General features: G+C 37.7%; 1 protein-coding gene across 1 annotated transcript in view; it reads right to left on the bottom strand.

The window, feature by feature from the left end:
• The window catches only part of sick (sickie), a 73,038-nt gene extending 72,131 nt beyond the window's left edge, over positions 1-907 (bottom strand). The window contains exon 1 of the mRNA XM_066395115.1: positions 726-907. Coding sequence (XP_066251212.1) covers positions 726-809 — 84 coding nt within the window. The 5' untranslated portion in view covers positions 810-907. The remainder of the gene's footprint in view (positions 1-725) is intronic.
• Between the last annotated feature and the right edge of the window lie 11,179 nt (positions 908-12,086).

Raw genomic sequence — 12,086 nt, 5'->3', positions numbered from 1 at the left:
CAATACAAGCCCAAACCACAAACTTTTCAAATTATATCAACGTACAATTGAATAACATGCGAAAATGGCTTTGGATTCATACAGCAACAATTTGGATTTGATCCCAATGCGATGTTGCACCAAGCGAATATTAATAAGATGTTCGCTTTACTATCATCTTCTCGCCTTAGAAGTCCTTTGGAGGTAACGGATTAGGGACACCACAGGACGACCTTTGATGTGTTCACAGTACCTTTTTGTAAAGGATATCTCTCTCCATTAATTTATCCATTGACCGAATGAACTCTGTTTGGGCAAAGGGCGTAATTTTCAATAGATACTTTAGGGCACAGGAGAAACAGCTGCTGCTCTTCCATTATTAACGACTTTGGTAACCCTTTCGTTGCCTTTTGTTGAAATTCTAATACGACAATTCCTTGTTCGAGTGATGTCAAAATTGATAATAACTTCATTCATTAGATATTAAACATTTTTAGAAATGCGTCATTTCGACGTCATTTCGACGCCATTTCAGCGTCATTTCATTGCGGATTTGCTGGAATGGTATTTCGCGAATAGATCCCTTAGACAATGCGTCCAATTTGAGCTGTACAGTCGTAAATCTGCAAACTCGGTCTGATGTTCAATTTATGTCCTTTAAAGAAAACGAGGAGAAATATAAAACGATTCCTTTACCCTTGACGCATCGACTATCTTACTGCTCATACGCCTCAAAAAGGTCTTACCTGCACAATTGACTTAGTCTGTTTTGTGATATCATCAGTAGATCCCTGTATACTTCTAGGAGCTCTAATACACCCCGGAATCATTTTCGCCTTCGAAACACTCAACAATTCAATCCATAGACACTTCTGTCCGGTTCATACAGAAACTGTGCTTCATTTCGACACTAACACCACAAAACATGGATAGTTGGTTAAAGGCATATAAGAGACTGAACCTGCTGACACGCAATCATCATGCCGCTGCAAATAAACTCATCTCCCAATCGAAACAGCTGAAACCAGCTAAGGAAGAAAGCTGCAGCTTCGCCTATTCGGAAGGAGATTTTTCAAGGCGGTAATAAAACAAACGGCTCAAAGTCGTAAAACTTCCTCGGAGAAATGGCCGCATTTTCTCTCCTCGGGATTAATTTATGTCCTGAATTTGTTAAAGTCTGACGGGACGAGCCCTAATAATATTGGCACAAAAATTGCCCTTTAAAGAGGGACTTTTTGAGGATAGGCTTCGTGTGAGATGAAGTGGAAGTGCACCTCGGAGGTAGCAAACAAAAGTAAGTAAAAACCAATTTTAATTTGTCTAAAACTAAAGAAACATGATGTCGTGTGTGAGACTTGATGGACAGATATGAAATGCATTTGCCCTTTCTTTCCATGGAAAAAAGATAATTGTTTCTCCGTTTAACACGCGATTTCTTCATTACCGTAGGGGTAAACGTTAGGTAAACTGATACCTTCCTAAGCCAATAGTTTATGTAAATCGCTGTTTTGAACATTTTAATGTAGATCCCCAGCCATAAATTGAATGCTATTTTCTTGTTAAGTAGTCATAATTTTTCCTAATGGAAATAGAGTGGCTTTGAGGATATAATAACTTTAAAACCCAATTCCGATTCTATAAACCAATTTTCCATTAGTCACTTTATCGTAATTTACCATTACTCACTTTTGTTTACGAAAAGCAAACTGTGAAAATTCTCTTAAGTTTGTCACAACTCATTTGCCAGATCTAATTTTCCTCGACTCAAAGCCGATTCGGTTTGCTTAATTCCAGCTTCACGCTCGCGACTTTCGAAGTTAATGCAGGTACATAAGTTAATCTTTCGAAACGCTAAATTCCTGCTAAAAGACCAGGAAATAGCCATTTTTGTCAGCAAATTTAAGTCACTTACATACAATTAATTAACTAAAAAAGTGTTACTGCGGTACACAACCACTAACAACAAAACTCCTCATGATGATTCGAACTGTTGCGAAAGATGACATCAAAGAGATTTTATATTCTGACGATTTCCCGGTGAAAATACGCGATTCTCGCCGCGACGGCAGGAACGACGACGCCTCGACGCCCTACTTACACGACGCCGCGTTTCCTGAAATGCGACTGAAAATGCTGAAATTCAGGCTCAGGGCATCGTAAAGGGGACGCACGCGCCTCGAAAATGCCTTTTGGGTATTTGGGTTTCGTTTATTTCGAAGTTTTCAATTATTGAGATGTCAATTGTTATTGTTTTATTGAACGAAAAATTGTTGGGCAGATTTACTAGCGTGAAAACAGGACTGAGGGCTGGTAAGGGGTGAAAAATAGCGAAGTGCCAGTGGCACAGATTTTGACAGTTTTATAAAAGTTTTACAAATAATTTGAAAATGTTTTTGAGGAGTTCGAGAAAATGTTTAAAAAAGAAAAATGTGCCTGCAATTCCGAGTTTCTCAAAAGCCCAAACAAACCAACTGGGAGATTCCAATAATCCCTTGGAGGGTCTTCAAACGCTTACCTTCAAAAATTCCTAGATATGAAGTTCTAAAGTTAGTATTAAATGAGAAGAACCGAAAATTGCGAAATAGAAAAAAGCAAAGGATAACTGAAACCACTTGAAGTCTTTGAAGCTTTAAAAATTGAAAACAAGACAAAAATAAATCTTTGAAGCAACTAGAGTTGAAAACTAGGGCTTCAGAAAAATTAGCAAGTACACCTTGACAGAGAAGAGTTAACTAACTTTAATAATAAAATGAAATTGCACAAAATTTCAATTTAGTAGTGCCTAAAATAGCAATTGCCAATTCTGCCTTCGACAGATTTCTTGCCCCTATCTCTGAAGGGATGAAAAATCAGAATCCACCCACCTAACACTCTCCGACGTCTAGCCCTTAATGTCACCCCCTAGTGCACACAAGACCAAGCAAAAGACAAGTTTTTCTTTACGTAATTGCTTGCAAATTGAGTTCATAACCGAGGGCACTTCAAACGCAATCATTTTAAGGGCATATAGGCAGTACAAGGGGAAAGGGTGTCTAAGGACCTTTAAATATCAGTGCAGGAAACGAGAGGAAGGGTTTTTAAAGACGCTTAAATTGGAGTAAGGAATTCCAGTTAACGATGAATTACATACTGGGCCTTTCAAAAACGTTATGCCAATTGAAGGAGGTTGTGCAGACACAGCGGTGGACAATTTTCGCACGGAAACCCCTGGTGAAAAACGAACCGTTTTTCTTCAAGATGAATTCCCGACCCTGATTCTAAAAGAAACGGTCTAAAATTAGTGTCGGAAATTGACGAAAAAAATTAAAATCAGAGATATAAGTCTTCAAAAATGACGAACAATTGCTTTATCGTTGCTTTTCCTGACCAGTTTATGTGTATTAAAAAAGCTTTGAGGCTACCACGCCCAATTAGAAAGCACGTCAATATAAACACCAACCCCATTTCCTCACTGTTGATTAGAGAGAAGTCTACAAGAGTATGTATACTTAAAAAACACATTCAGCGCCTCTAAAAGGGCCTCATTTACATTTCTTTTCTTACTTCCGAAGGGGCGACAAGAAAAAAACAATGGCAAGGCGAGTAGATTGTAGTTAACGCCTCTGTTTTGCATAATAGGCTTTCTCTCGAAAATAAGGGCTCGCTGAGAGCGCATTTAAATAAAGTCAGAGCCAATTTCGACTTTTTTTTCTGCGAAAAATGCATCTGAAGAAGCAACTGCGCCCACCGGATCCGCGATTTGCTGCTTTAGCGCTTAGCTTAATCAATACGTCATCTGCCAAATTTCTTCCCTCTCGTCATGTTACATAAAACCACACAAAAAGCCAACGAAAGTTCCGAGTCGACCCCAAGAAAACTTCAAGCATCTCTCAGGAATTTTGCTCTTAGCGGGCGCTTTCTTTGATCCTCTTCTTATCACTTTCTATAAGTTCGATTAGACCTCGTGACAATAGGATTACACGTGTTCATATAGGGACCTCCCTTTCTTTTCCCTTCCCGATGCCCTTGGGATTCCACTGTCAACCTGCATTTATTCAGCCATCAGTCGAATCACCCAAAGGTTGGATTACCGATCCAGGAAGTTTGGATTGGAGTGCGATGTGTAGGACTTTGAATAGTTTAAGAATTTGTCTTTAATCACGAAGGAAATTCGTCACGTATACCTGAGAATTTCCAACTTTCGCCCCAATGACTCACCCGGAAATCGAGGGTCAGAAATTATATTTCCTTGGATGACCAGCTGCCTTTGATCGTTATCCATTGATAAATAATGGGAATAATTGGGCCTCGAATTCGGCATAAATTTCATACTTCACAGCTATCGTCAAAAGTTTCATCTTCTTGTCGAGTAGAGGATCTCTGGTGATTTAAACTGGATGGACAAACATAAACCCCAATCCCTTGGGTCGTCTTTTATTCATATATCAAGTAGATACGAAATGGAAAATGCCAGAAGGTGCCGAGATCAGCCAATACACCCGCTACATAGTACAGGGAAACGGCAGTTTTATGTTTTTCGGTCAATACAAATTGAGGATGTTGCGTTTATACAGGGTGATTCTAACGTTGGAATTATCCTTTCACCAGCGAGCATAGGGCTTCAAAAAATAAGATTTTTTTTCCTTTGGCGCTTTTTCGACATATCAACATCGACGGAAATACAGGGTGTCGAGGTTTTATTTAAAAAATTAAAATTTATTAATAATTGCCAAATCACTTGAGATAAAATTTTGTAGGGGTCAATAGGTACGTGGGAGGGAAATTCTTCAATAAATAAAATTATTCTTGGGTTTACCAGTACCCTGTATATAAAAAAGTTGTTTAATATTTTAAAAAATGGTATGCCATCCATTTTTCTAAAAATAAAAATTATTATTGAATTTCTTGTTCAATTCTAAAAAGTAAAGTTCTTTTATTATTTTTTGGTAGAACGTACCGTTTTCAAGTAAAAAAATCAAAATCTTTTTAATTCACGCTCAAAATTCATTTTGAACACGATATTTAAGCTAAATTAAATTTTGATTTTGATTTTCATATTTTTAAAAAGTAAGCTCAGCTGCTGTTTAGAAATTTAGCCAAAACTCACAAATTGTTTAAACTTGTTTTCTGGTAAAAATCATCGAAGTGATAGTTCCAATGCAATTTGACTATCACTAACACCTAGAAAATTGTGTTCAATTATCTCAAGTGGTTTGGCAATTATTAATAAATGTTAATTTTTTAAATAAAACTAACACCCTGTGTCTCCGTTGATGTTGATATTTCGAAAAACCACCGAAGAAAACAAAATTTTTTTGAAGCCCTATTCGCTGGTGAAAGAATAACCTCACCTTTGGAATCACCATGTATAACCAGTTTTTTTGGAACGTTAGTTTCCGAGTATCTGGGAGTTTATGAAGGTCTATTTGAAAATTTAGGTTTTCAGTTTTAATAATCCCTTAAACAACAAAAGAGAATTATTGTCTTCTCGTATTTCCTGCTACGTACGGAATGAAACCTTTTAACGAAATTACGACTATGAGCCATGACTGGAATAGAGATCTTTTTCACGGTAATTAAGAGCAACTTTCATTTTGTCAGCTTATGGCTTACTCTCTCTATTCTCTGTCCATTTCCACAAGCTTTTTGCAGTTGAGATAACTGTTAGAGCGAAGGGTCTATTATGAGTGATAGAGCACGGTGATGAAGGTTTGCTTTTTATGAAGCTCAATTCATTAAGGAAAAATCATCTGACTCTGTCATGGTATTGCGTAATAGATTAGCTTACATATTAAATGTTTTTGTTTAATTTGAATCATAGACGTTTTGTTAGTTCTCACCGAGCTACCCTGCCATGGAAAGGAACTTGCCGATAAGTCCAGTAACGTTAATTTGATCATTTTTATGATGTTTCTGTAATTTTTCCAACCACTGTAAAAATTTCCAAAATAAAATTTTTATAACGTCTACGAGACAATCAATCAATCAATTACTCCACATACAACCCTTTCTACGACCGACTACCCAACATCATTTGAAATTTCTAAGAAAATAACATTTGACTGACAAAGGCACTTAATTTGTAATCAAAGAAATTGAAAAAAGCTTAAATAGCAAGGAAATCTGTCACTGCTTTTCGAATTTCTAAAAGCCATTTTTTATCACCCCCACGTTAATTAATCTAATGGCAGCCGGATATCCGGGGGTGGAAATTCAGATACTAAATCAGGGTTTAAGATTTATTGTTTGCAGTTATGAAACGTGTACCTACTAATTTGCACGTATTTGATTTGATATGATACAGACACCTTTATATCAGTTTCATCTCGCCCAATTAGCCCACTGTAAAGCTCTCGGTAGTTTCACATTGCCGCACTGGTAGAAGTGCACTTATGAGGTTCCATATCATGAGTAGCATGTGGTGTTACCAACGATGCGAAAACAATATTATATGAGAGGGGAAAATTTTGATAACTTATAAATGTAATATAAAATATTTTGCGAAAACAAACTTCTGCACTGATAGTGCATGATCCCCAAAATACGGTTAAAAAATACAAAAATGTGCAGCTTGGTTGTACTGAATGACGAAGAAAGGTAAATACCCAGTGTCTGTATTTTTATTATATTTGTATTTTTATTTATAATATTTTGCATGCTAACGTGTTTTGGGTCTAACAACAATTGATAACATTTTGAGACAAATCGGTTGACCACCACATAAAACCATTCAATAATGTGTCGAAGACCCTCGGTTTGTTATACACTTATTCAGACGCCTGGGCATTGTTCTTATGAGGTTGTCTGTAGCATCTTGCGGTATCTCATTCCAGGCTACCTCTACCTCAAGTCTAAGTGCTGCCGATGTCTGAGGAGAATGCTCTGAATTCAACAACCTGAGACCTACCATGTCCTACACGTGATCGATAGGATATAAGTCAGGCGATCTTGATGGCCACGGTAAAATGGTAACATGTAACGAGATAAACACTGGAAAATTACTGAAATTTCTCATTTAAAAGTATTTATGCACGATATTGTGACGTGAAAATTTTCCCCTGGGGATCCCCATACTCAAGAGACATACCAACCTTCTACAATCCTAACGATTAATACCACACAAGAGACGCCTATTCATGTGTAAAACTATAACCTGTGGCTGTATTTTAATTGAGTGGTTGAATGTTCATTACGGCTAATGAGCAGCGCAATTATTACATTTGTCCCCCCAAAGCGGCAATTTTTCCCCGGCAATATATGCACAATTTGAATGCAAACGCCCCAGGGGTCATTCCAAATTTTCCCTATAAAGACATGTTTACTCCGATGGAGCCTGCATTATCTCGTCGCTTTACTTCCGGTTAGTTTTCATTAGACCAGGGACCGTTGACAGAAGCTCTATGTTTATTAATGAGACATAAGTGGGGAAAAAAGGGTTTGACGCTGATGTCGAGGGGAGAATATTGTCATGACGTTTTCAGAAATCCTGGTTAGCTCAGCCTATAAAAATATGCAACAGACCCCCCCAATAGTTAATTGCCTTCTACCTAATTTTGGAAACGAAGTATCTTTATGTAAATTCGAATCCAGATTTATTGTATCTATTAATGCAATTGGTGCTAATGTCCATTGGCGGTTTATGGCACCTTTGGAGGCAACAATTAGTTATTCCAGCTAAAGCTGATTATCAACGTTCGTGGCTGCTAGCAAAAGCGACCTGAAAGTGACTAATGGCATTTCAGATTATTGCAATTCCTCGAATATTGTGACGTTATCGTTAGCAGACATTTCGTTTTGAAATATTTACATGCTGCACACACATAATATTTTTGAAAACTACCCTCGATTCTTTGTCTCTTGGGCGAAACCATCTGGGATTACTCACTCATGCGGGAAGAACCTTACCTTAGTTTTGTCCGTTACGCAGGAACTGCAATTTTTAATCCCAGAAACATCCAAAAACTTCGGGTAAAACATCCCGTACACTGAACCTGGAGATAATGGGGAGTTAATTCCAGAATCGGAATCTGACACTTTTCCAGTCTTAATTTCCCCAGAAGCACCTTCCACTAAAGCATCAAAAAGCTTGATATTTTCGCAGCTCAAAGAGTGCACATCGTAATTCTGACTGTTTGAGGTGCAGTAGGTCTTCGGATCGTATTTCTTTATGGGGAGCTCCAATTTGCAATTACAAGAGCTTTCTTTGGTAAATACAGCAATATGCGGCTTTTTGTACCCTTTACCCGGTAACCTACTGCTCCCATAACTTTCATCTCCAAAGTCATTTGAGTTAGGTCGTCTCTTCACAGTTCCAGTTTTCGTGCTATCCGAATCCCAGTCTAAGCTGTTAGATCTGGATTTGGAAAGGTTTGGATTTACAGGTATTCTTGATGAACTTCCTTTGACAAACTTGAAATTCATCGAGTCCATAGTAGGTCACCACGCATGCTTAGTACACAGTACCCTCACGAACCGGAAACACTACTCAAAACAAAGCAAATCTAAGGATCCGATGGCACATGATCCGATTAAAGGGAAACCAGACACTGAAAGACAAGTGCACAACGCGCCATATAAAGACGGACCTTTGAGGATTTCCCTTTGATGAATTTTTCCACCCCCTCAATGGGAAAATATTGAAACGGTCAACGAGGATTTAGCAGCGGAGTGCGCGCTGGTCCGCCTTAGCTTTCATTGTAACCGAACGCACCCAACTTAGTGCTCACGAGTGATATCATGTGATATTTATATATGATATTACGAATTAATTATAATATAATTTTATGTTTGTTTATATTGGGGACCTTAAAACGATATAAATGTTGAGCTCTATATATTGGAGCTCGTTCTAGGGACCCTTATAGAGGGTAAAGGGGCATTTTTGCTCTTAAAACCCCGTGATCTAAGGGAGGGGGTGTTGAAACAAATGAAACAATCTCACGCACGATATTACCTTAATCAAACAAGCCATAGGGACATCGAATTGCTTCACTCTCAGTTAGTATGGGGGGGGGGTGGCAGATACGAGGTTAATTTGGAATAGTATGCACATACCAGCAGTGACTTTAACAGCATGAGAATTGCAGGCCTAATATTCTTGGTAAGTGTAAAAATCATGCTTTTTTCCACCTCAGCATTTTTTGCCGTACTTAACTGGTCCATTCGTTTCCTGAAATTTCAATTTCTCGGTCAATTTGGAAGCTTTCTTGCAACTTGAACATTTTCCAATTTTGGAGGTGCTTCTTGGACACAGGACAAAAAGACAAAAATTCTAATTCCTTGCAACTCATAAATACGATAAATTCTCAGCAATCTAAAGACCGTAGCGAAACTCAGAAAATTTAGAAAAATATTTGAAAATAATGGAAGCCTTCTAAAGTAGAAAAGAAATGCTACTTGAGATATTGGAATAATAATTGGAAAATTACGCAGACCATCCGACAACCGAATATTTCAATTAATTTCGAAATCCATATCATTTTCAAGAATCCCAGCAGAAATGGCAAAAATGCCCCTAGTGTCATAGAAATGCAAATCTTTTGGAAACCCACTCAGGGAAGGTTTAGTCAAATTCGCATGGAGGGAGGACTCGCGGAGAACTATAAAATTTTGAAAAATGATGAAAAATAACGTCTTTATGGAAATTGAGAACCGCATTTTTCTGAACAACCAGTTGATGATTTATATCAATTAATTGAATTTTTTGAGTTTTGCATAGAAGCGTCATATATTAGTTAAGCCCCCCTCGTAAACCCACCCGGTATCAACTCCATATATTGCACTTCGCCTGCCACAAATGACCGAAAGCGAAAAACCACCCCTTCGATTTCCGAGTGACTCATTTTCGTTGAGGGATTCCTGTAGGGAATTCCCGCGTTTATTTCTGCAATGTAATCCTGCTGATTCCGGCATTGTTGCACTTCCATATTGAAATTCCTTTACATATTTATGACCCCGTGCCGACAGTCGAATGAGACGACATTTATTTAAGCTCCTGAGCTCATGGTTATATGCGAAAAATTCCTGGTTACATTATCAATTCCAATTAAAACCACCCTCTTTTGACGGCCCAAAAATATCATTATGAGAGGCACAATAAAGCAGATTGGTCCCTCAATGCAAAATTGAGCAATGAAAGAAATTGGCCACAAATCACGACCCTTTAATTTACAGTCCCCTGCTTATTAAGCTCAATATGTATTTGTAATTATTATACATGTTGTGGTCCTGAATTCGAAACTCTCGTAGAGGCTTTAAAAGGGAAATCTTGAGGACGAAACTGAAAACATTAAACCGAGATCGTGCCATGAGAAACACGGGAGAAAACACAGGTAAAACTTTCTCCCTCGCGAAACTTTTGGGGGCCAAAAAGTAAATTTAAGGGTCGCGTTTAGAAACGGCAAGGTGTTTCGGAATACGGGGCTTATCTCGTGAAATACGGTTTGTGGGGCCCCATGTTGCCTGTGCCGAATCGTGGGGCCCTTCTCCAATTGCCTCTATGGCCACAGGCGAAAAGCTATATTGCTGAAGTCAAACATTAGGACTCTTGAAGATCTAATGAGAATTGAGAATTTAGTACTGATAGATTTAAGAATTTTTAAACTTCTTCAGCAGACTTTTGTTGAAATCAAGTCAAATTTCACGTATAAAATACAGTCAAGTACTTGAAAAAACAAGCAGTAGCCAAGGGGGAAGTGGCACCCCCAAAATTCGCAAAAGTATGCAGTACCCTACTTAGGGGTGTGGATATTGCTCGATCATAAATCCTAACTTGGCCTTACATTTATAGGAAAATCAGGGATATATAAATTGACAATTAAATCAAGTTTTTTTGTATAAAACTTAATTTTTCCTTAATAAATTTGGAAAATTCAAGAAAGTTCTGACAAACCAAGCACACCACTGGTTTTCAGAAATATCAGATTATTACAATTTGGAGTTTTGTAAATCGACATGAAAAACGAAGCAGAAGTACATACACTTGCAAAATCATCAAAAGGCTCTGAAACGCTGCTTAGAATATATTGAGTAGAGTAAGGGTCCAAATTTGAAAAGATTTGAAAAGTTTTGAAAAGCACACTGCACCAAATTTTGAGCTGATAACCAAAACCGAAAAAAGGATAAACTAAGATAAATAATTTTGAAAATTTCTGGGCCCCATAATGTTCAGCCAATAACATACCCTATCTAGATCAATACTATATTATTTATTCCTAGATTTGTCCCTAATTTTTGTCACGAAATCCATGGACGTAGGTACATATTTTCCAAAGTTAGAGATTTTTTATCAATGATTTGGAAATCCAGAAAATTCTGATTTTGGGCAAACGAGAAAATATATAGCACGTTGCATCGCTACTGGCAGTGAGCCAAATAGTGAAAATTTTCTTATATTTTCCTCTACCTCAGCTCTATATTTCGCCATGAAATCAGTGAGCATACTACAAAAAAATCTGATTTTATACAACTGAGAGAAAAATGTTTGCTCCTTCACTGGAACCAAATTAAATTGGCCGCAAAGTTCATGGGCGTAGGTGCATATTTTCACAACTGTAACAATGTTAAACATTTATTTTTCAAATAGTTCGATTTTTAAGAACAGTTTCGTATTTAAAAAAAAAATTAGACAGCTTGACATATCCACACCCTGAAGTAAATGCTAGAGGAAGAAAATCTGTCTTATCATTTAAGTACCTACTCTAGGGCCTAGTGTCGTTGGACTTTTAACTGCCGGTGGAAAGCGAAATTGTGTTTCGGTGCCGTGGAAAAGCAGTAGAGACGACTGAATGGCTCTAATCTTGGCGAAACGTCTCTAAAAGCGAAGAAAAAAGAGAAAATGAGCCCAAAGTGCACCAGAAAAGGAAAAAACGTACAACTAAGCGATTTGTGTAATAAAGCGCAAAGGAGACCATATCTTTAACTGTTGCTTTTGCAGTAAGTGTCTTTAAGACAGAATGTATGTACATTTTAGTTTTTTTCTCTTTCACTTTCCAAAGTCTCCAAAGCTGTAAAGAGTTTGTATAGAAAAAGAAAAGCGAATCGTATAAACTCGCTTTGTCACTTTCGACCTTTCGCGATCATAAGTTTGTCGTCACGCGGTCTGCATAGCTCGATCTCCCCTTATTCCA

Source organism: Euwallacea similis, chromosome 11 (genome assembly GCF_039881205.1).
Source record: "Euwallacea similis isolate ESF13 chromosome 11, ESF131.1, whole genome shotgun sequence".
Taxonomy (NCBI): Eukaryota; Metazoa; Arthropoda; class Insecta; order Coleoptera; family Curculionidae; genus Euwallacea; species Euwallacea similis.
This window is presented reverse-complemented; position numbering and strand designations above follow the sequence as displayed.